The following is a 26,391-nucleotide window of genomic DNA, read 5'->3' on the forward strand; positions in this document are numbered from 1 at the left end:
TAAATAATACTGTATTGCATATTTGAAAGTTTAAAGTAAATACATCTTAAACTTTCTCATTAAAAAAAAAAAAAGAAGGAAGCTGTATTTGTTTAGGAAAAATCCCTTAGGACAGAAGGTGAGAGCCCAGCCCAAGGTTGCCTTAATTTGGATAAAACCATTCCATGCTGGAGGAGACGATGAATGTGCCCAGGAGAGGAGAACAAAAGAGAGACAAAGGAGACAGTGGAGGATTACGTATTCTGCAAGGTGGTTCTTACTTGTGAACCTCCCAAATCTTTAAGAAAATTGCTAAAACTCAAAAATATATACTTTCATAAAACTCAGGGAAGAATTTTGTACCAGGTTTTGGGTGAAACCAAAGCAATACACTTGGGAGCAGGAGACAGAGGAGGGGCTGTACAGAATCTAGAAGCACAGGAGAGGGAGCCGACTCCAGGGCACTGGAATTGGATTTGAGGGCCGTTTAACCAAACCCTTACAGGATAGGTCTTTGGGTCACGTGGATACACAAGTTTTCGATTAGTGGTCAGTGAATGTAAATTTCTTAGCTGAGAATCTCACCTTCTAACCACACAGGGCACTTATTTTACATTTATAAAGTTATTTGCCCTAAAGCTCTGTTGCTCAAGAGATGGGCATATACAAGACGTTTTGAAAGAATGGTGTCAGATAAAAAGAACTGTTCTGGCTTATGGTCAATTTCTAAATGATTTCTCCTTAATAGATTAAAGGACATCCATTGCTGACCTTCACTCAACCAAAACGGGAAACAAGCTCTCCTGAGATCAGCAATTGGCTACTTGGGATTAGTGGAGAGAGTTCTTCTGTGAAAGGTCTCTGCTCAATATTCAACAACATCATTGTTTCCAGAATGCCTCAAGCCAGGAAGGATCAGAACACTTTTTTTTTTTTTTTTAAATTTTGATCATCACACATTTTAACAATAACTTTATTTTCACCCCCTTCCAACAGAAAACTCGCCTGCAAAATAGATCTCAAAAGTACACTGCCTATTACAGGATAAATTAGGCAACTTTCTTATCAAGACTTGTCCAAGGATCATTAGCTTAAAGCCATCGGTGTACACACCAAAGAACAAGAGAAGACACTCAGTGACGCAATGTTGGCACACAGGTTAGAGGTTCCAAAACCAACCCCTGCCCACCCCACCCATAGAGAAGGTCAGAAGAAAAGAAAATAATGAAGGAGGAGAAATGAAAACAGCTTCTGTGGACAGAATCAGCTTATACCCTCAACTTTTCTTAAAGTTGAGACCCTTTTTTTAGTAGAGATCTCAGCAATGTCAAGTGTCCATAGCAAGTGTTGTCCATGAAAATCCTGAAATGATTAGCATCTCTCATGGCAGAGTAACATTAACAGGCCCCGAAATCCTCCTTCAGGACGGGTATACATTGGGATGCTCCTCTCCAAGCAAAGATTAGTCAAGCCGGATGGTTTTCTCCTCCAAGTACAACAGAAAAACCTACATATCCACAGAAACAGTTTCTAGAGCTTTATTGGTTTATTTGCTCTATTCCAAGTCCCCAAAATTGAAATGATCTTTCCCATAGGGACCACCTGCTCCATCATGATCTCTGACCCACCCTTTGTTGAAGACGGAAGAGGAGGAAGAGAGTGGACTCACCAGCTGATTGCTGTACCAGTACAGCGACGACCCCTTCAGGACCACCCAGAACTTTTTCCATTTGTTGCCTAGGAAAGTTCCTTTCTCCTTTTTCTTATAGAGCCACCCTTGGCAGTCAGCATGCCCCAGGTCTTTACACGATATCCTCCTTCGACTCATGCTGAAAAAACCTGCAAACGAGTACATGAAAAAGTAGGTAACGTCGTATCCTGATTTATAAGACAGAGTGAAAGGGAACTGTACACTGTTTACCTTCAGGAAGTTGCATTTTTGTACCAAGATTTATGCAAAGTAAATGTGAAAAATAAAGTAATTTATCGATTTTATTTTTAAACATTCATTTGGTGCTTAGAAGGGACAAGATCAAAGAAACAGTGAGACACATGCAGGTGTAAGTCTAAGAACATCCTTCAGTCGAGTAAGTTGAAAACGTGAAAATCATGATTCTGGCAGGCACATCACTGCACTAACCAGCTTGTTTCAACAATAATAGCAAGTTATGCAAGAGATGGAAAAGGGTTAATGCCCACCTAGAAATACAGCCACTTGCCGACTCAGTGCCAGTCTTTGTAAGCTCTATTGACATACCACGGGGGATTAATCCAAATGAACAGCAAGCCATCATTTCTTTAAATCGATCCAAAAACAAGAACCCCACGTTAATCTGCCATCCACGTCCTGGTATTAGCATTAAGACAGACAAAAATCGGATCCCAAAGAAGACATCCAGGAGAACACGACACTCACACACACAAATAGGGGATAAAGAGACAAAAGATCTAATTACCTTGAGTTTTCTTTCTCTGCTTCTGACGCAAGGGAACCTGCTGGAAATGCAGGAAGGAGAGAAAAGAGGAAATTTCTGATTGTGTTGTAACATTTGTAAAGAGAGAAGGAGGGAGGAGGTGGCAGTGTTTATGAGCAGGATGGAAGCTAAAAAAAAAACTCTCCAAGCAGAGCTAAAGGGGCGCTTACTAGCTGAGGCACAAAATGTGCTAATTAGAATCAATAGACATTTAGCTGCACCTGAAAAAATACGTAACACAGCATTTATCACTAATGTTTCCTGTTTCCACCCACAACCACCTTTCTCACTACCACTTTAGTTATGACAGGATAGCGTTCACTCAAGTTCTTAAAAATAATACAAATATCTCCCCTTTTATTTTTTGTGAGAGAAGGAAAACTTATAGCCTGCTTTATTTTGCGCCATTTCTAAAGAGCAGCAACTATATAAATAAACCTGGAAGACACCCATTACAATCTCACAGGACTACAGGTTTACATCAGACTACTAAATTCATGGTCCTGCTATCTCCACCAGGTTGCATGTAAACCACATGAATTAAACATCCCAGAAAAAGAAGTTCCACAGCCTCTTTTGGTGCGGTGTAAGTACCTATCAACCCTCCTTATTGGGAAATTCTGATTTGCAGCCAGGTTTCATTCACATATTGTCTTATGGAAGATAAATTAATTACCAATTTCTATTTTATACTAGCTCTTCTAAGATTCAAATTAGAAAAAAAGATACTATATCTGAAATACACATTTTTTTCACAGTACATTTTAAACAATTTGTGTAAAATCATCAGACTATAAACAAAAATAGAAAAAAAAATCTTTCAACTGGCTCTGTGTGTGTGTGTGTGTGTGTGTGTGTGTGTGTGATTTTTTTTTTCCTCCATGATATCTAAGCTGAATTCAGTCAGGGTTAAATGACATAATCTTCTGAGTGAATTTGGAAAAAAAAAAAATGTACATAATCGAAGAGGAGTTCTAAAAATTGGTATGCAATCCTATTACAAGATCTTATAAAGTTATTCTAGATGCAACTGACTAATATCCTCTGTATCTAACTATTGCTCTAATAATTACAATGGTTCTATTATATGTTTGAAGAGGGAATATGACAGAGTGGAAGTAAGATGGGATTTTTAAATCCAGAGACCTGAAATCAACTTACAGTTGTTGTAATTAGTAGCTGTGTTACCCAAGGAAAAGTCAGTTTAGCACTCAAAACCAACTTGCTTCATTTGTAAAATCAAGATATTTATAAATTCAACCCCATAAGTCTCATAAGTATTTAATATGATTGCACACAAAAATGCACTAAAAATTAAAAATCCTTTATGTATGCACTGTAATATTATATGCTTATAGATATAAACAAATTTTTCATATATAATAAACAAAAATTTCCTATCAAGTTTTAGGATAGGCAGGATTTGTATTTCTCTCAGATGTATTTCTCTCATCATTTAACTTCAATGATGAAGTTAAAGTGCCTTAAACTATATTTCCTGAGAAACTTCATACTGACTTTTTATTTTACAAATATTAGAATAAAATTTTATCCTTGAAGAAATAAATCATTCTTTTGAAAAATGGACATGACAAAGGCAATATGTGCCCTAAATTTTAGGCAAGAGAAGACATATTAGAGTCATGACAGGCAACTAAAATTTAGGCATTTTTGACCAAGTTCTAGTCATTCCCACTTCATAAGATATCTCCCACACTGACCTGCATCCTGATCTAAAATTCCCACTATTCTCTCCAACGTTCTTTCTCCTGGGGTTTTTTCTATATGCAATTTTCTGAGTTCAGCAAAGCCCATTAACAAAATATTTTAACCCAAATATATTGTTCACATAATGTATTTTATTTCAATAGCTAGAACTTAGCTGACAGCCAGGACTGAAAAAGAAGAGGGTAAGTCAATTTAAACAGTGGGAATAATTTAAGAGAATCTGGGGTCCAGGAGACCCCAAGAAGCTCTCAAGACAAATTAAGAACCACAGGGGAGTAGGAAGAAAAGGGAATTGTAGACAGAGACAGTCCTAGACCATTCTGGCGCATCTGAACAAGGTCAATCACATTAGCTTACACAAAAAGAACAGCTTAGAAAAGAAGAGAAAGTAGGAGAGGACGCTGTAGGATCTGTGAAGGGAGGCACCCCACGCTCCATCCCTCCTGACTGGGAGCAGGTGAATCTCCTCCATCCATCAATTATGGGCTAGTACTCTTGCCTAGAAAATCCCATGGATGGAGGACCCTGGTAGGCTGCAGTCCATGGAGTCACAAAGAGTCAGACACGACTGAGTGACTTCACTTTCATTTCACTTTCATGCATTGGAGAAGGAAATGGCAACCCACTCCAGTGTTCTTGCCTGGAGAATCCCAGGGTCGGGGGAGCCTGGTGGGCTGCCGTCTATGGAGTCGCACAGAGTCGGACACGACTGAAGTGACTTAGCAGCAGCAGCAGGCTTCCCAGGTGATGCTAGGAGTAAAGGTATCTCCTGTTACCAATGTAGGAGATGAGACATAAGAGACATTGGTTCAATCCCCAGGTTGAGAAGATCCCCTGCAGGAGAAAATGGCAACTCTCTCCAGTATTCTTGCCTAGAAAATCGCATGGACAGAGGAGCCTAGTGGGCTACAGTCCATAGGGTTGCAAAGAGTCTAACACAACTCAAGCAACTCAGCACAGCACAGTTTGGCAAGGTCTTTCCAGTTCTACCATACAAGCTGATGGCTGGTTCTAGAGAAAACCCTCTATCAAACTGCACGCTCTGTCTCAACGTGGCCCCAAAACAGGCCTCAGTCTATGCTAGATTCTTGCACCTGGACTAATGAGAAGTAGGGCTCTAGGCTGGACAATACCTCAAGCAGGGTGAGCACCAAAAACCAAGAGGACTTCATTCAGACTCTTTTTTTTTTAAAACGAGGGGAAGGAGTTTAGTCATTGAGTCAGCCCTACCCCTCAGACAGAACTTTTCCTAAGGCAAATGATCACAAAATCTGTATAAGTGTTCAAACTGTTTCCCCCAACCAGAAGCTGAGCTTCATATTACAGGAACGATAAATTAGCGGGAATTGCATTTTCACTTGATCAACATGAACTTGAAACCTAAATTGGTTTAGATGAAAGAATGAAAACAATCTTGAGAACTTTAGTAAGTTTGAGATATGTCTAACTCCTCACAACAGGAAGTGGAACCCACGAACTCGTCAGTTTCAAAAAGATCTCACATGTGGTTTATTCCACTAGATGAGCAAGAAAAAGCCAAGCAAACAGTGAGCATTTTATGAAACTATTTTTTTTGATAGGGAATTATAACCATTATAACAAATGTATGTGTAAGTATGCTCAGCCATGTCCGACTCTTTAGGACCCTATAGACAACAGCCCGCCAGGCTCCTCAGTCCATGGGATTTCCCCAGACAAGAAGACTGGAATGGCTTGGCATTTCCTGCTCCAGGTGATCTTCCTGACCCAGGGATTGAACCTGTGTCTCTTTATAACAAATATCTGAAGCCTAGTAAGGTATTTTTCTCACAAGATTTTCTTCCTATTGGGATATTGTAGGGAAAACGAAATTCTGAATTTGCCCTAATTCGGCTCTAAAATTTGAGGAAATTTTTCTTTTAAATAAATATTTCCTTTTTATGGAAAAACACTATTTTTCTTTTACTTTTTAGGTTGGGGGGGTAAAAAATTCACTTGGCCATTAATCACTCAAAAACACATGCTGTATAAATATACAAAGGAGCCAGTGTACAATATACAAATGGACCTCCTCTGATATTGAATGATGGTGTTCACATCCAAGTTAAGGGTAATTATTATACTGATTTCTAATTTATATAGCAATTAAATCTTAAAAAGTACAATTTACCCGTGACATATTAAAATTCACCACAAAATAGATTGTCATTACATCAAATTTCACAATGGTCTCGTCTTAAAATTATACGGTGATATGCTATGATGGGTCCTGATTTGCGGCATTTTCCCAAGTTCCATGGTATAAACCCTCACAGCATTGTCAGTTTTCAGCTACCAATACTTTAGGTGGCCAGCAGCCTGAGCCAAAGGACACAAGCAGCCTCAAAGCTCTAGGGTAGTATTAGTCACTCAGTCAGTCCGACTGTTTGTGACCCCATGGTCAATAGCCCACCAGGCTCCTCCATCCATTGGACTTCCAGGCAAGAATACTGGAGTGGGTTGCCATTTCCTTCTCCATTAAACAAGCCACAAAAATTCCTGAATGTTTTAGGGCCAAGCCAGCTCCAGCTGATAAAACCATTAGGGAGTTTCTCTACAAAACACCTTTCCCCCTACCCCCCCAAAAAATCTCTCCTTTTTCCTGGCAAATTAAACTCAGTTTTGTAAAGAGAATTTTCAAGCTTTAAATATTAAAATTTCACCTGTAAAAATATATGAAAAACTTGCTACTTTTTTCCAGAAGACTAGCCACCTTAAATATTACAAGTTAATATGAAAAGAAACCCTCTGATAGTGAAAAATGAAGATAGATCAGAGACTTTATAATAACAATAGGCAATAATTGAAAACAATGATAACCACAAAACATAAAGCTTATAGTGTTTGCCAGGGTGAGTCTTTTCATAAATACCTGGACTGAATTGTCACATTTACAGTTTAGATGTTATTATAACGCACATTTTACAGAGAAGAAAAATTTTTAATTAATCTTTATTGGAGTATAATTGCCTTACAGTGTCGCATGAGTCTCTTGCCATAAAGCAAAGTGAATCAGTCATATGTAGACGCACATACCCTCTTTTGTAGATTTCCTTCCCACCACTTAGGTCAGAGGAGAAAAGTGAAGTAAATCAAGATTCAGTGTTTCGCCCAAAGTCACAAAAGGAAACAGTAAAATACATACATTTATTTCAAGAGTAAAATTCACAAAGTAGTAACCTTTAAGGTATTTGCTTTGGTTGTTGATGTTATATAAAGTAAGAGGACAGAAAAGCGGGAATTGGAGTTTGAGGAGAAGCTGGATGCAATGGCACTTTCTACATTGAGAAACTGGAGAAATAAAAGTAGAGCTAGGGAGAAGAGAAAGGAGAAGAAAAAGAAGGAGGGACAAGGAGAGGAGGGTGAGGAGGAGGAAGCTAGAAGGTGGAAAGTGAGGGAGAGAAACGTGTCAGGGAAAGAGTGTCTAGCTTTATCAGTGGATAAATGACAACAATATAGAGAACTGTGGTGCTGGAGAAGACTCTTGAGAGTCCCTTGGATGGCAAGGAGATCCAACCAATGCACCCTAAAGGAGATTAATCCTGAATGTTCATTGGAAGGACTGATGCTGAAGCTGAAACTCCAATACTTTGGCCACCTGATGCAAAGAGCTGACTCCTTTGAAAAGACCCGGACGCTGGGACAGATTGAAGGTGAGAGGAGAAGGGGATGACAGAAGATGAGGTGGTTGAATGGCATCATCGACTTAATGGACATGAGTTTGAGTAAACTCCAGTTGTTGGTGATGGACAGGGAGGCTTAGCATGCTGCAGTCCATGGGGTCACAAAGAGTCAGACAAGACTGAGTGACTGAACTGAACTGATAGAGAACATGGCTTAAGCAGAGAAATGACAACCCACTCCAGCAATATTCTTGCCTGGAGAATCCTATGAATAGGGGAGCCTGGTGGGCTACAGTCCATAGAGTCGCACAGAGTCAAACACGGCTGAAGCAACTTAACACAGCAGCATTTGTAAATATATACATAGATATCCAGAGTAAACATATCGAGTTTGATGTATATAAGACACATGGGAAAATAGCATAGATAGTATTTACGAGTCTAGAGATGTGGGAGAAGTCTGGAATAAAGGCATAAAATCAGGAATCATCGGCATATAGAGAGTGGAAATCTTGAGTTTGGGTAAGATCACTCAGATGTGTAGGATGTAAAAGGATTGAAGTCAGAATCCAAAGGAAGACCAATGCGTTTACACAGAATGAACAGGAATGGAGACTGCCAGGAGACGGAGCAGACAAGCAAAAGGAAACAAGGAAATCAGGAGAGGGATTGTTGTGGAAGTGAGGGAAAGACTGAAGGGAGAGGTGAGCCAAAACCATCAAACACTCACCAGTATAAAACAGAAAGAAAAAAGTACTAGAGACCTTGGCAAAACAGTTTCATCGTTGTGTTGGCTAGAAAACAAATTTCAGTGAGTTGGGGAGGAATGGGAATTTAAGAAGTTAACAGAGCACTAAAGACTAGTCTCTCCAGGAGACATGATCGTAACAGGAGTCCTAGAGCCAAAAGACAGAGGTTGTTACACGTGTTTCCAAAACTATGCTCCTGTGCTTATAATCTCTGCTGCAGTAAACTATAGACAAACACTTGTTCACTGATAGTGGCATGTTGAAATTGAAAAGCCATTTAACTACATGATATCAGAAGTCTCAGCTGTTCATATTCTAACTCCTTGAGTACACATTTCTTACTTTCTTCTTTTCTTTCTTAGTTTTTACTTTATTTTTAAGGGAATGAAATATGAATACATGATATACAACTTCCCTTTTCCATTTCCCTCTCATTCACCCCAGGTTACACTAAACTGAATGTGATATTTATCATTCTCATGCAAATTTAGTATTTACAAGGAGCATTTAACAATACCATAAGCAGTAGCATTAATGGTGGCGGTGGTTTAGTCGATAAGTCGTGTCCGACTCTTGTGACCCCATGGACTGCAGCCTGCTAGGCTCCTCTGTCCATGGGATTCTCCAGGCAAGAATACTGGAGTGGGTTGCCATTTCCTTCTCCAGGGGATCTTCCTGACCCAGGAATCGAACCTGGGTCTCCTGCATTGCAGGCAGATTCTTTACCGATTGAGCTACGAGGGAAGCCCTAATAGCATTAATGGAGGTGTTTAATTTTCAGTATTGTATTTTTGAGATTTTTTTTTCCATGTTGAGATAAGCAGTTGTAGTTCTAAGATAGCACTACAGTCAATGAAAATACCATAGTTTATTTATCCACTCACATATTAACCCATATTTAATATGTAATTGTGCACTGCCACAACATTGTTGCAATTATCAACTTTGTATAACTTTCATTGTACAATATAATACACATGGGCACATGTGTCCATGGGCTAGAGTATTTACCTGAGAGTAGATCGCATGGTCATAGGATATATGCATCCTTAATTTTTTGGATATACCCTGATTGCTCTCAAAGTGTCCTACTGATAATCCTTCTTGCAATTAAGAAAGAGCTTCTCCCAGGTAGCACTAGTTGTAAAGATACTCATAGGGGAGCTAGCTTCACTTGGACCAGAGGAAAACTACTTTCTACCTCCAGATGAGGCTCCCATCAAGCTGTAGCTTCAGTCTTGATGCCCCTTTTCATTTCTGATCCACAGAGATGAGCACTGTGTTTTTGAGCCTACTGTGCTTTTCTTGTGTTCTACAGTTTTCTCTTTATCACTGAATTCTGTATTGACAGCAGAGTGGAGTGTCTACACGTGAACCTGCAGGACAGTGCTGAATGGAAACCAATCATTTCAAGTATGAGACCCCACCTTGAAATCACAATTTAAGTGACAAACGAGTCACTTTCCACAGTGGTTTCAATATACCACCAAGACATCTGTCCAGTTCCTCTCCTGGCACCCTAAACTTTTCTTTTATCCCACAGAAATGCCAGGCACTTTAACAATTTCATACATTTGAATGCTTTATTCTCTTCCCCTATTTTTCATCTGCTTAACACTCACCCTTCCTTTCAGACCCAGGTCAAATGCCACCTCCACCGTGAAGCCCTCTCTGACTTTAGAAGGCAGTGAGCTCTTATAATAATCTTATATTCACTCAGGGTTATTTACCTGCAGTCATTGTAAGAACTGATTTCTATTATTTCCCAAAGATCTTCATGGTAGGTACTGTTTTTACTATTTCACAAAGAAGGAACTTCCTCTTGGTGTGGTAAGTAACCTCCCCTCAGATCACACTGAGGTATCAATACAGCCAATACCAGACCTCGCCATTCAGATTCCTAAGTCTGTTGTTTAACTCGAGGCTACTCTACTTCTGTCTTGTTTATTCCTCAATGGTTTGCTGATACCTCTCCTCTCAAATGGGTTGATAACTTATCTGTTTACAAATCTGAGTGGTAACACGGTGGTGACAATCCATCCAGTGGTCCAAACCAGCAACTGTGGTTAATCTCATATAGGCTTTTCTTCCATCCCATATAATTACTTAATCAATTCCTCTGTTAATGCTGGTTCTTAAAGTTTATCAAATTCCTTTATCAGCTCTATAGTTAAATGACAGCTCTGCTTAGATCGACCAGAACTTCAAAATAGAATTGACATTCTTGAACATGCCATGACTTCAAAATCTAGCACCTAGCCCAATGCCTAACACACAGGGAACACTTGATAAATATTTACCAAAAGGTTAACTGTGTCTTATGTCAACTTTTACTTCCTATAATGCCTTAATGATAGTGCCTGGTACAAGTGGAGATTTAACAAATATCTGGAAAGCCATCTAGTGTTTGATTGCTCAGAGCTGAAAATACCTCCACAAACATCAGCAGAGAAAAGCAACATCAAAATTGCTCTGCATTCTTCTCCCCACAGAAAGCCACATACATAGAGAAAAGCTGCTGGGATCAACTGACACTAAGTTTGAACCTACCTGGAGAGATGACCTTGGATGTTTCTTTAAAGGTAAAATGGACTTGTGCTGGACAAACCTCTTGTTGTTGTTCAGTTGTTAAATGATGTCCGACTCTTGCAGCCCCATGGACTGTAGCCCACCAAGCTCCTCTGTCCATGGGATTTCCTAGGCAAGAATACTGGAGTGGGTTGCTATTTCTTTCTCCAGGGGATCTTCCTGACCCAGGGATTGAACTCTTATCTTCTGCATTGGCAGGCGGGTTCTTTACTGCTGAGCCATCAGGGACCAGAACAACAGGAGACTGAAGCAGACAAGTCTCTCACTCGCTCGCTCGCTCGCTCAGTCGCTCAGTCGTGTCCGACTCTTTGCGACCCATGGGCTCCTCTTGCCCACCAAGCTCCTCCATCCATGAGATTCTCCAAGCAAGAATACTGGAGTGGGTTGCCATTTTCTTCTCCAGGGGACCTTCCCGACCCAGGGATCTCCCACATTGCAGGCAGACGCTTTAACCTCTGCATCACCAGGGAAGACAAATCTCTACTTCAAGCTAAAATACTACCGCCTGAAAAACCACAGTAGCTTTCTTTGACATCCTGCTTTAACCATATCCTCCAAAGACTAAGAATCTGGAACCCAAGAAATAGGAACGCATGGGGTGGAGAAGAGGTGCTAGGTGGAGGGACACAAGTCTTCCAGAGGTAGCCAACGAGCCCCCACCCTGTCATCTTTGCCCAGGCAGCTGTCGTGTACTTCTCCACTCCAAGTCCTACCTGGGACAGAAAATATGCACAGCAGCTTCCTGCCTTCAAAGCAGCACTGGCACAGCCAATTCAACACAGAGTTCTGTTGATGGAGCCTAAAAAGCAAGCTGCCAACATTTCAGCTCTTTCCAGTTGAACAAAAAGGTGGAAAAGAGATTCTTCAGTTCATCCCTGAATATTTCCACATCCCTGAGACACACACCACGGGCACAGAGATGGAGTGGGGGGCAGGGCAGTTTCCCAAAGGGGCTGGAATCACGTGGCAGCTGTTCCCAGCACACAGTGCACAGAAGGACCAGGCAATACACATTCTGTGAATGATGTATGCAGAGTTTTTTTTTTTTGTAAAGCACACACATCAAGGACCAGTTTGCTGTTAGATTGCTGCACAGATGCAGTCCCAGCAACAGGCAAAAAACCCGACAACCACAGTACCAGAAGTGTCCATTCACATTCGGTGAGCTTGTCCTCATCAGCAGAAAGACTGCGCCAAGCAACTGTGATTTCTATGCTGCTGCTGCGTCGCTTCAGTCACATCCGACTCTGTGCGACCCCATAGACGGTAGCCCACCAGGCTCCACCATCCCTGGGATTCTCCAGGCAAGAGTACTTGAGCGGGTTGCCATTTCCTTCTCCAATGCATGAAAGTGAAAAGTGAAAAGTGAAAGTGAAGTCGCTCAGTCATGTCCGACTCTTCATGACCACATGGACTCCACCGTCCCTGGGATTCTCCAGGCAAGAGTACTGGAGTGGGTTACTATTGCCTTCTCCAGATTTCTATGCAGAGACTTTCATTTCAGGAAGTTTTCCCTTGGCATTTCTTTTTTCCAGGAAACATTTAGGGAAGGAAATTTATTTTAAACAATTTTTGAGAAAACACTGTCATGAAGTTTTGATCTAAGAGAACTGTGACATTTCTTCTCCACTCAAGCAATCTCTGAAAGCAATTCTTGAAACCTTTGGGTAAAAGAATTGTGTACAATGGTAAATGAGATATTGTGTCACATTCTCTCTGAGCCTTGTCATCCTTAAATTAAGGCTGCTTTCCTTCCTTAGCTAAAATGCTGTTGCTAAAATCTGAGACTTTAGTAATCAAGCCTTTAAGACTCATATGCTAGTCATTATTTATTTATCTATTTATTTTAATGAGAAATGAATCACAAAAGAAAACTAAGCGTACTGATTTAGTGTATAATGCTGAATGACCACAGTATTTAGTTGCTGTTGTTTAGTTGCTGCTTGCTGTTGTTTAGTTGTTAAAGTCGTGTCTGACCCTTCTACGACCCCAGGGACTGTAGCCCACCAATCACCCCTGTCTATGGGATTTTCCGGGCAAGAATACTAGGGTGGGCTACCATTTCCTTCTCCAGGTGATCTTCGTGACCCAGAGATCAAACTCCAGTCTCTTATGTCTCCTGCATTGGCAGACGGATTCTTTACCACTGAGCCACATGAAGAAGCACAGTATAATGTACGGAAAGCCTCATAAGAACTACACAATGGGTGTTTAATGATTGTACCAAATATAATCATAATGGGTGGAAATTTCCCTAAAATCCCTGACCCAGATCCTAAAGGTGTCATGCCAGTGCTTTCTTCCAGGTCACAAGTTGGTAAATTATGGTTTTTGTTTATTCAACCACCCCTTACTGCACAGTCACTTAGTGTCAAGGACCAGCAATTCAGTGGCAAGAAAGTTTTAACATAGCTTCCAGGGAAACACAGAAGAAAGAGAACTGAGAAGGAAAACAAGGTCTCACCCCATCACAGTGCTTACCTAAAACTGAGGAGTCAGGGCAGGCCCTCCAGATGAAGACCTATGCATGAGAGGATGCAGTACGGTAATGCAGGTACAAGTCAGGAGGCATGGACCACAGAGGACAGCAGGTTTGGGGGTGGAAACCATGTTCAGGGGGGCTGAGTCACATTACAAAGGGCCTTGTAAATTATGCTGGAAAGTACAAAGTTCATCTGAAAGCCAATGGAAGCCATTGAACAGACGGAAAAAGATGAGTAGAAAAATCACATCTATGTGTAGGCAAATTCACCCTGGCTGTTGTTGGGCAGGTAGAGGTTAGTTGAGGGGAGGAGACAAGGGCAGAGAGAGGCAAAGAGCCCAGTGAGCAGGGGGAGGGCAAGTGCTGTGAAGATGGGGAAATATTGGGCTGTTGTTACATCTTCTGGAAAAACCCGAATAGACTTTTTGGTCAACCCAACATTTAGGTGTTAAAATAGACAGAACTTAATGAGTTAATCCTTTTGATTCTGTGTGAAGCTTTAGCTTTGAAAATCCTGCTGCTTCCCTTCAGAGGAGAGAAAATCAGAGGTAAGACAAAGATACTATCAGATAACAACAATTCAACAAAAAAAAAGAACAGTGTTTTTTTTACTCGCACATAATAAAATTTCAAATGCGTAGAGTCTAGTTTCTTGAACTAGCACTATTTACATACCACTTCAATGATACCTATCATGTCGGGATCAATAAAAGTCCCTTAAAAGTATCACCCTGCCCCCACCAGGTGGTCGGCTCCTCCTCTAAGTACCCCAGCACCAAGCACAGAGCTCAGCACACGCAGCTCAATACATGTTAGTTTAGTGGAAATGAAGGGTAATTTGGGATGTCATTAGGTCAAATGTGTCAGGCCTACCAAAACCACCTAGCATAAAAATAGGCTCTGGTGCTACATATTATTTAGAGAACAAATGACAGCAGAAAATGGAACTAATTTTCTGAATGGAAAGATAGAGTAGAGTAACCACTGAAAAGCAGCTGGAAGAAACCTTTGAGAGAGATATTAAGCATTCCCAGCATTCCCAGCCAGACACCGGAGAAGGCAATGGCACCCCACTCCAGTACTCTTGCCTGGAAAATCCCATGGATGCAGGAGCCTGGTAGGCTGCAGTCCATGGGGTCGCGAAGAGTCAGACACGACTGAGTGACTCCACTTTCACTTTTCACTGTCATGCACTGGAGAAGGAAATGGCAACCCACTCCAGTGTTCTTGCCTAGAGAATCCCAGGGATGGGGGAGCCTGGTGGGCTGCTGTCTATGGGGTCACACAGAGTTGGACATGACTGAAGTGACTTAGCAGCAGCAGTAGCAGCCAGACACTGATGGCTGTGAGATAAAAATAACAGGGAAACTGACACACAAGGAGAACTGAGCTGATTCAGTCTAGGGGCGGAGGATGATGGCTCATGAAATGAGAAAGACCCAAAAACAGTTCCCACCAAGAAGAGAATCCACTTGTACCCAGAACCAAAGGGGAAGGAGGTTACATATTACAGCGGTAAAAGCCGTAGATTGGGAGTTCCCGAATGATACCTTAGTCCTTGGGTAATCAGATCTGCCATCTTTGTTCAAAAATCCAAGGCCATACTTTTTTTTTTAAGACATGGAGATTTTGACTTGTTTCAACTCACCATTAAATCTCAATTCCTACATAGTACAGTGGCTGACACATAATAAACTCAGGAGAGATAATCAGTGAACATTAAATGAATGTTTCAATGAATCAGTTTATTCATTTGAAGTCCTTAGGTGCCCTCATTATCTTAATTTCCATTTCCTCTTAAACATATAACATGAACTCCTTCCAGCTGAAAGATTACTTTTTTTTTTCATCAGAATTAAACACTGCATCATCTTTCTCAAGGATTCAACAGTCCTAATTCTTTCTTTTCATGCCATTTTCCCAAATAACACATACACATGCTTATAATCACATGCATTTTTTCTTTTTAAATTTCTCATAAATTTTGGATACTCTAAACCTGAGTCTCCCTGATTCTGTCTTTACATATCTGTGACCTCTGTGTGCTTTTGCCCTTGACCATAAGACCCTCCTTTAATATCCTGAACACACAGCTTTGATCTCACACAGAATGATCGCAGTTCGTTTCCAAGCAAACCATTCAATATTATGGTAATCCAAGTCTATGCCCCGACCAGTAACACTGAAGAAGCTGAAGTTGAACAGTACTGTGAAGACCTACAAGACCTTCTAGAACTAACACTCAAAAGAGATGTCTTTTTAATTATAGGGGACTGGAATGCAAAAGTAGGAAGTCAAGAAACACCTGGAGTAACAGGCAAATTTGGCCTTGGAGTACGGAATGAAGCAGGGCAAAGGCTAATAGCATTCTGCAAGAGAACGTACTGGTCATAGCAAACACCCTCTTCCAACAACACAAGAGAAGACTCTACACATGGACATCACCAGATGGTTGACACCAAAATCAGATTGATTATATTCTTTGTAGCCAAAGATGGAGAAGCTCTATCAGTTCAGTTCAGTCGCTCAGTCATGTCCAACTATTTGCGACCCCATGAATCGCAGCACGCCAGGCCTCCCTGACCATCACCAACTCCCAGAGTTCATTCAGATTCACGTTCATCGAGTCAGTGATACCATCCAGCCATCTCATCCTCTGTCGTCCCCTTCTCCTCCTGCCCCCAATCCCTCCCAGCATCAAAGTCTTTTCCAATGAGTCAGCTCTTCGCATGAGGTGGCCAAAGTACTGGAGTTTCAGCTTTAGCATCATTCCTTCCGAAGAAATTCCAGGGTTGATCTTCTTCAGAATGGACTGGTTGGATCTCCTTGCAGTCCAAGGGACTCTCAAGAGTCTTCTCCAACACCACAGTTCAAAAGCATTAATTCTTCGGTGCTCAGCCTTCTTCACAGTCCAACTCTCACAATCATACATGACTACTGGAAAAACCATAGCCTTGACTAGATGGACCTTAGTTGGCAAAATAATGTCTCTGCTTTTGAATATGCTATCTAGGTTGGTCATAACTTTTCTTCAAAAGAGTAAGTGTCTTTTAATTTCATGGCTGCAGTCACCATCTGCAGTGATTTTGGAGCCCCAAAAAATAAAGTCTGACACTGTTTCCACTGTTTCCCCATCTATTTCCCATGAAGTGATGGGACCGGATGCCATCAGCAAAAACAAGACCGGGAGCTGACAGTGGCTCAGATCATGAACTCCTTATTGCCAAATTCAGACTGAAACTAAAGAAGTAGAGAAAACCACTAGACCATTTAGGTATGACCTAAATCAAATCCCTTATGACTATACAGTGGAAGTGAGAAATAGATTTAAGGGACTAGATCTGATAGACAGAGTGCCTGATGAACTATGGATGGAGGTTCATGACATTGTACAGGAGACAGGAATCAAGACCATCTCCAAGAAAAAGAAATGCAAAAAAGCAAAATGGCTGTCTTAGGAGGCCTTACAAATAGCTGTGAAAAGAAGGGAAGCTAAAAGCAAAGGAGAAAAGGAAAGATATACCCATTTGAAAGCAGAGTTCCAAAGAATAGCAAGGAGACATAAGAAAGCCTTCCTCAGCGCTGAATGCAAAGAAATATAGGAAAACAGTACAATGGGAAAGACTAGAGATCTCTTCAAGAAAATTAGAGAGATCAAAGGAACATTTCATGCAAAGATGGGCTTGATAAAGGACAGAAATGGTAGGGGTCTAACAGAAGCAGAAGATATTAAGAAGAGGTGGCAAGAATACACAGAAGAACTGTACAAAAAAGATCTTCACAATCCAGATAATCATGATGGTGCGATCACTCACCTAGAGCCAGACATCCTGGAATGTGAAGTCAAGTGGGTCTTAGGAAGCATCACTACAAGCAAAGCTAGTGGAGGTGATGGAATTCCAGTTGAGCTATTTCAAATCCTGAAGGATGATGCTGTGAAAGTGCTGCACTCAATATGCTAGCAAATTTGGAAAACTCAGCAGTGGCCACAGGACTGGAAAAGGTCAGTTTTCATTCCAATCCCAAAGAAAGGCAACGCCAAAGAATGCTCAAACTACTGCACAATTGCACTCATCTCACATGCTAGTAAAGTAATGCTTAAAATTCTCCAAGCCAATCTTCAGCAATATATGAACCATGAACTTCCAGATGTTCAAGCTGGTTTTAGAAAAGGCAGAGGAACCAGAGATCAAATTGCCAACATCTGCTGGATCATCAAAAAAGCAAGAGAGTTCCAGAAAAACATCTATTTCTGCTTTCTTGACTATGCCAAAGCCTTTGACTGTATGGATCACAATAAACTGTGGAAAATTCTGAAAGAGATGGGCATACCAGACCATCTGACCTGCCTCTTGAGAAATCTGTATGCAGGTCAGGAAGCAACAGTTAGGACTGGACATGGAACAATAGACTGTTTCCAAATAGGAAAAGGAGTGTGTCAAGGCTGTATATTGTCACCCTGCTTATTTAATCTATATGCAGAGTACATCACGAGGAACTCTGGGCTAGAGGAACCACAAGCTAGAATCAAGATTGCCGGGAGAAATACTAAAAACCTCAGATATGCAGATGACACCACCCTTATGGCAGAAAGTGAAGAAGAACTAAAGAGCCTCTTGATGAAAGTGAAAGAAGAGAGTGAAAAGGTTAGCTTAAAGCTCAACATTCTGAAAACTAAGATCATGGCATCTGGTCCCATCACTTCATGGCAAATAGATGGAGAAACAATGGAAACAATGGCTGACTTTATTTTTCTGGGCTCCAAAATCACTGCAGATGTTGACTGCAGCCATGAAATTAAAAGACGCTTACTCCTTTGAAGAAAAGTTATGATCAACCTAGATAGTATATTAAAAACCAGAGACATTACTTTGCCAACAAAGGTCCATCTAGTCAAGGCTATGGTTTTTCCAGTGGTCATGTATGGATGTGAGAGTTGGACTATAAAGAAAGCTGAGTGCTGAAGAATGGATGCTTTTGAAATGTGATGTTGGAGAAGACTCTTGAGAGTCCCTTGGACTGCAAGGAGATCCAACCAGTCCATCCTAAAGGAGATCAGTCCTGGGTGTTCATTGGAAGGACTGATGTTGAAGCTGAAACTCCAGTACTTTGGCCACCTGATGTGAAGAGCTGACTCATTGGAAAAGACCCTGATGCTGGGAAAGATTGAGGGCAGGAGGAGAAGGGGATGACAGAGGATGAGATGGTTGGATGGCATCACCAACTCCATGGACATATATTTGGGTGGACTTTGGGAGTTGGTGATGGACAGGGAAGCCTGGCGTGCTGTGGTTCATGGGACTGCAAAGAGTCAGACATGACTGACCGACTGAACTCAACTGAACTCAACTGACACACAGCTTTATATCTAATCCTAGCAAAAATTTTCTATTGTAGCACATTTATTCTCTTAATTGTTCTTCCCTATCTTCACTGTGAATATTCATATTTCTATTATCAAACACACACACATTCATGTGCAAAAAATCAGACTTCCCTCTTTCTGCAAGTTTTAGATAGTGAATTTCTAGGTTGCATAAGTGACTATAATTTTCATTTTTAGTTTTCTGCACCCTTGTCTCCCAAACTATCCACCATTTTTCATCATTAGCAAAGATTCCCTCAATTAGAAGGAGCATCAAAACAAAAGTGCTCTTTGCCTTCTCTCTCTCTGGAATATGAAATTGTTATCAAGCAGAGAATTAATATGTTGTCCTGCTTTCTAGTAAAGTATCTCTTCCAGGAGCTGTCTAGTTCACTCAATTTCTCTGTCATTATAATACAACTTGCCTTGACATCCATTTCTTAATATGCACCAGGAAACCACTATCCACGTTCCCTATTTGGCAGGAAGTCTATACTATATTTTCTCAACACCCCACTTCTGCTTCTGCTTTTGGTTCTACCCCCAAAACTCTGTCCTATGCATTCATCATGAAGTCATTAGATTTGCCAAAAGATGCTCACCATCCAATCCCACACTGCACTGCATCATCTTCTATTTGAAGTGTCATGTTACTTATACTAACTTCTCTATTTTCCCTGCATAATCAACCACTAAAGGGGCTTCCCAGGTGGCACTAGTGGAAAAGAATCTGCCTGCGAATGCAGGAGACACAAGAGATGCAGATTCAATCCCTGGGTCAGGAAGATCCCCTGGAGGAGGAAAAGGCAACCCACTCCAGTATTCTTGTCTGAAAAATTCCATGGGCAGAGAAGCCTGGTGGACTATAGTCTGAGCATCCCCTTCCATCTAAAGTATCATGTTACATCAACATCTCTATTTTCCTTGCTTGAATTTTCTCATCTAATAGAGGAAACTTGCTTAATTGACTTACCTAATTAAGGCAAATTTATGGCTATAAAATTATTTTAAAAGGAACCTATAATTTTGGCATAATAATTAGCAGAATTATTCCCATAGAAGTTGCATGAGAGGTTATACTATACCAGAATTAATTGAAAATAGAGACAAATTTATGTACATTATATCAAATTCGTGGTTATGTTTCATGATATTTAAACAGCTAGGGGTCTTAAACAAATGCTTGGTGATCATAAGAAACTTTCGAACTCTAACAAAGGGATCATTTAATTCTATTGTGTGTGTTAGTCGCTTAGTCATGTGTGACTCTTTGCAACCCCATGGACTGTAGCATGCCAGGCTCCTCTGTCCATGGAATACTCCAGGCAAGAATACTGGAGTGGTTTGCCATTTCCTTCTCCAGGGGATCTTCCCAACCCCTGGATCGAACCCAGGTCTCCTGTATTGCAGGCAAATGCTTTACCATCTAAGCTACTAGGGAAGCTCTTTCATTCCATTATGACTAATGAAACGGACAATAAGTAGCTAGTCAAACTTAAAATCAACCTAATTTTTCACTCGTTCATCAAACTGACGATACTTGAAGTCTGAATATTCCAAAGAATACTTACAAGCTCATTGCCATCAGTAGCCATGTATGACGTCAGATTGGTAGAAACAAAAGCTAGAAGAGAAAAGGCATTTTAAGTTAAATGTTGGAGGAAATCACTCTTAAAATTGTATATCTTCTTGACAGGAAGAAAAGCACTTGTATTTTGATTGATGAATTTCACAATAAAAGCAATTCATTACAAGGCCTTTTAATTCAGAATAAGCCAACCGTTAAAAACTGAGTTCATAAAATAAGCCAGAATTTTAATTGCACATGTGTCAGTATTTCTTTCAAGTCTACAGCAAGATATATTGTATATATTTTTTATCTACTTAATATTGTACTATGGGCTTCCCTGGTGACTCAGCGATAAAGAATCAGCCTACAATGCAAGAGACACAGGTTCTATCCCTGGGTCAGGAAGTTCTCCGAGAGAAGGAAATGCAAACCTATTTCAGTATTCTTGCCTGGGAAATCCCAAGGACAGAGGAGCCTGGCTACAGTCCACGGGGTGGCAAAGAGTCAGACATGACTGAGCAACTAAACAACAACAATTATCATACATAGACATACATTTTTGAACAGTGAAAATATTTTCATCTTCAAGATGAACAACATAATGTAAGATGTGGACATATCTGATCCATTACTATTGTTCTGATGGTATTAACTGAACAATTTCAAAAATGTAACCAATCCCTCAGCCTCAGAAATCTCGACTTTAATATGAAGATGAGCCCCCTTTGATGTATTGCACTTTGTAGTGGATTACCTGAGAAACTAGACACTCTGGTTTCAAGAAAAGAAGATGAAAACAAAAAGAAGAAAATTTCATATCCTCAGACTAAAAAAAAAAATCTCACATCTTCAGACTTTGATAAGCAACAAACTTGTTAAACATCCACAAGCCGCTAAAACTCTCTGCAAAGGAAAGAGCCTTTCACCTCTTCCCAGTGACAGATCCATACCCCATGTGACTACTTCTTACACCAATGGTTCCCAAATTCTGAAGATGCATAGCCCTTCTTTATGTCAAAAATGTTATATTTATATTACATTGATATGAATAAAATATTTATTTGTAAAATGCCAAAGGAAAAAACCACAATAAAAAAAGACTGACCAATTTACTTAGTTTTTAACTCACTTGTTTAAAAAATACAGTAAAACATAAATGGAAAATCAAATCACAGGCTGGTGAAAATATTTGCAGTATTCATTTAATACATAAAAATCATAACTTAGACAGTTCTCTTATTCACCAATAAGAAAATAATAAGTAGACTGGGAGACCAAGACGGTGTAATAGAAGGACATGGAGCTCACCTCCTCCCACAAATACATCAAAAATACATCTACATGTGGACCAGTTCTCACAGAATACCCACTGAACGCTGAGGGTCTCATAGAACCAACGCTGCAAGAAAGACCACCGCATAACTGGGTAGCATGAAAGGACAAAACAAAGAAGCTTGGGATGGACCTGAGCTATGAAATCTTCTCTCATCCTGGGACCCCTCAATCAGACATGGAGTTTCAGGGGCTCAGAGGAGGACGCAGCAGCCAGCCTGCAGGAGCAGGACAGAGAGAAAGGTGCCCAGAAGGTCCTGGCCACCTCACTGCACACCCCAGCCTGAGATGCATCCCTGGTGGAGAGCATGGTGGCGGCTGGTTGCTGGTACACAGGACTTCAGCAGACAGACCCAGGGGGAAGATTTGGTTTGGATGCAGAGACAATCCCAAAGGCCTCAAGGATGGTTCAGGCCACTGGAGGTGTGTATAGGACCAATGGGAACCCAATTTGTCAATGCATGTGCGAAGGGAGTGGCATGGCCCCACCAGAGCAGCTTCATCCTCAGCTTGCTCACAGAGGGTGCAGCTCCACTCTACAAGCTCTGGGCACACACAAGCACGTGTGGGTGGCCCATACGCAGGGTGGGGCTGAAATCTGAACTGATTCCTGGTGGGTGCCTGACTTTCACAGAAGATTCACACCACTGGCAGCTTCCTGAGCACAGCACCGGAAGGACTTCCTAGCTTACTACCGACTTTTCCTTTGCTGAGGTGGGGCAGAGGGCAGTTTTGGCAACAGTGCACTTCGTGAGCACACACAAGGGTGACAGAAAATATCACAGAGAGCACGTCCCAGTGGATAGCTCTGGTGGAAGAATACCCACGGGCTCCGTTACCAGCAAAAGTACACCAGTCCTGCCTCACACCGCAGCTTAGAACCAGATCTGAGAGCTTCTACTCCAACAGCTGGAGAACAGGCCCTGCCCTTGACAGAGCTATGACCACCGCAGAGCAAAGAGGAGACCCCTCCAAAAGCCAGTGCAGCCTCTGATCACCACAATATAACTTTCACCCCGAAAAGGGGGTACTGGCTAGCACACCACCCCGAAGAACGATGTGGCAGGTATCCATACCAACAGCAGCCGTGGCATCAGTGAGACTCATATAGAATGTTCCCACATAAAAACAGCCCTTCAGGACCACAACAGATAACTGTTTCTCCTAAATTGAGTCACAGAAATATAACTAAAATGAAGGAGCAGAGAAACTATTCACCAATAAAAGAACAAGAGAAGTCGCCTGAAAGACCAAATAATGAAACAGGCTTTTTCAGTTTACTAGACCCTGAGTTCAAAAAGGAAGTAATACAAATTCTGAAGAAATTAAGAAAGATTATTGCTAGAAATAGGGATCACTGTATCAAGGAACTGGAAACTATAAAGAGGGGCCAATTAAAATTAGACAACTCAATTCCAAGATGAAAACTGAGCTAAAGGCAATAAATAGCAAATTAAACAATTCCAAACAAAAAAGTGACCTAGAAACTACCCAATCAGAAGAGAAAACAGATAGAAAAATGAAAAAAAAAAAAAGAAAGCAACATATGAGAACTATGAGATAAAATAAAGCATGCCAATCTACACATAATAAGGGTACCAGAAGGGAAAAAAAGAGAAAAGGGGATCAAAAATGTATTTGAGGAAATTACAGCTGAAAACTTCCCAGACCTAAAGAAGGAAACATATCCAGATACAGGGAGAAAAGAAAAGAAAAGTCAGAAAGAGGAAGTAAAAAGGCAATCTCTTTGAAAATCATGTCAAAAAAATAAAATACCTTGAAATAAACCTGATCAAGGAGATGAAAGACTTATACACTGAGAACTATAAAACATTGATAAAGGAAACTAAAGCCGACTCAAAGAAATGGAAAGATACCCCACGCTCTTGGATTGGAAGTATTAATATTATTAAAAATGACCATACTACCCAAAGCAATCACAGATTCAATGCAATCCCTATAAATAACCCATGAAATTTTTCACAGAATTAAACAATCCTAAAATTTATATGGAACCACAAAATACACAGAATTGCCAAAGCAGTCCTGAAGAAAAAGAACAAGAAACAAGACTCTCCCAGACTTCAGACAATACTACACTAATCAAAATAGCATGGCAATGACATGAAAGCAGACATATGGGTCAATGAAACAGAATAAAGAGTCTAGAAACAGACCCACAGACCTGTGATTGATCCATCTTTGACAAGGGAAGCAAGAATATACAATGGAGAAAAGACAGTCTTTTCTTCAGCAGGGGTTGTTGGGACAGCTAAACAGCTGCATGTAAATCAATGAAGTCAGAACATTCCCTCACACCATACACAAAAATGAACTCAAAATGGATTAAAGACTTAAATGTAAGAAACTATAAAGCTCTTAGAGGAAAAGATAGGCAGTACACACTTTGCCATAAATCACAATGAGATCCTCTTTGATCCACCTCCTAGAGGAATGGAAATAAAAACAAAAATAAACAAATGGGACCTAATTAAACTTAAAAGCTTCTGCAAAGGAAACTATAAACAGGATTAAAAGACAACCCTCAGAATGGGAGGATATAATTGCAAATGAAACAACTGACAAAAGATTAACCTCCGTAATATATAAACAGCTCATACAGTTCAATGTCAGGAAAACAAATAGCCCAATTTAAAAAATGGACAGAAAATCTAAACAGACATTTCTCCAAAGAAGACATACAATAAACACATGAAAAGATGCTCAGCACCACTAATTATTAGAGAAATGCAAATCAAAATTACAATGACGTATCACTTCACACTTCACACACTTCACAGTCAAAATTGCCATCATCAAAAAATCTACAAACAATAAATGCTGGAGAGGATATAGATAAAAGGGAACCCTCCTACACTGTTGGTGGGAATGTAAACTCATACAGCCACTAAAAAAACTAGGAAAAAATCTACCATATGACCCAGCAACCCCACTACTGGGCACATACTTGGAAAAAAACAGTTCTGAAAGACACATGTACCCCAGTGTTCATTGCAGCACTATGTACAACAGCTAGGACATGGAAGCAATCTAGATGTCCAGAGACAGATGAATGGATAGAGGATATGTAGTACATATTTACAGTGGCATATTACTTAGTCATTAAAAAAAAACAAATTTGAGTCAGTTCTAGTGAGGTGGATGAACCTAGAGCCTGTTACACAGAATGAAGTAAGCCAGAATGAGAAAAACAGATGTCATATATTAATGCATGTATATGGAATCCATAAAAATGGTATTGATGAACCTATTTGCAGGGAAGGAATGACGATGCAAATGTAGGGAATGGACTTGTGGACACAGTCGGGGAGGGAGAGAGTGGGATGAATGGAGAACGTAGCACCAACAATTATGCTATCATGTGTAAAATGGATAGTTGTTGAGAAGTTGCTGTATAACAGGGATCCCAGTCTGGTGCTCTGTGATGACTTAGAAGGATGGAATGGGGGAGGGGAGGGAAGCTCTAGAGGGAAGGGATAGATGTATAATTATGGCTGATTTGCATTGTCATATGGCAGAAATCAACACAACACTGTAAAAATTAAAAAATAAAAAAGATTTAAATACAAGACATGACATGATAAAACTCCTAGAAGAGAACATAGAGGGAACGTTCTCTGTCATAAATTGCAGCAATGTCTTCTCAAGTCAGTCTCCCAAGACAAAAGAAAAAAAAATTTTTAAAAAACAAATGGGCCTAATCAAACTTAAAAGTTTTTGCACAGCAAAGGAAATCATAAACAAAACAAAAAGACAACCTATGGAATGGGAGAAAATGTTTGCAAATGCTAGAACTGACAAGGGATTAATTTCCAAAATATGCGAACAGCTCATACAGCTCAATATAAAACAAAAAAAAAAAAAGGAAGAAGAACCAATCCAACCAAAAACTGGGCAGAAGACCTATTCATAAATAGACATCTCTTCTAAGAAGACATACAAATTGCCAGCAGGCACATGAAAAGACACTTAACATTGCTAATTATTAGAGAAATGCAAATCAAAACTACAATGCTATATCACCTCACACCAGTCAGAATAACTGTCATCAAAAATTCTACAAATAGTAAATGCTGGAGAGGATGTGGAGAAAAGGGAACCCTCCTACACTTTTGGTGAGAATGTAAATTGGTGCAGCCACTATGGAGAATAGTACGGAGATTTCTTAAAAAACTAAAAATAGTTACCATATGATACAGCAATCCCACTCCTGCCTCTATATCCAGAAAAGATGAAAACTCTAACTTGAAAAGATACATGCACCCTACAGTAGCCAGACAAGAAAGCAAGCTAAGTGCCCACTGACATATGAGTGAATAAAGAAATTGTGATATGTATACAATGGAATATTATTCAGCAATACAAAAGAATGAAATAATGCCATTTGCAGTAACATGTATGAACCTAGAGATTATCATACTAAGTGAAATAAGTCAAACAGAGAATGACAAATATCATATT

The 26,391-nt window shown here is 40.4% G+C and overlaps 1 protein-coding gene across 1 annotated transcript in view; it reads right to left on the reverse strand.

Moving 5' to 3' along the window:
- IPCEF1 (interaction protein for cytohesin exchange factors 1) overlaps positions 1 to 26,391 on the reverse strand; it is a 161,642-nt gene that overhangs the window by 73,771 nt on the left and 61,480 nt on the right. The window contains exons 2-3 of the mRNA XM_068984971.1: positions 2,436 to 2,472; positions 1,649 to 1,818 (exon numbers count right to left, since the gene is read on the reverse strand). Coding sequence (XP_068841072.1) covers positions 1,649 to 1,818; positions 2,436 to 2,472 — 207 coding nt within the window. The remainder of the gene's footprint in view (positions 1 to 1,648; positions 1,819 to 2,435; positions 2,473 to 26,391) is intronic.

This window comes from Capricornis sumatraensis, chromosome 13 (assembly GCF_032405125.1).
Source record: "Capricornis sumatraensis isolate serow.1 chromosome 13, serow.2, whole genome shotgun sequence".
Lineage (NCBI taxonomy): Eukaryota > Metazoa > Chordata > Mammalia > Artiodactyla > Bovidae > Capricornis > Capricornis sumatraensis.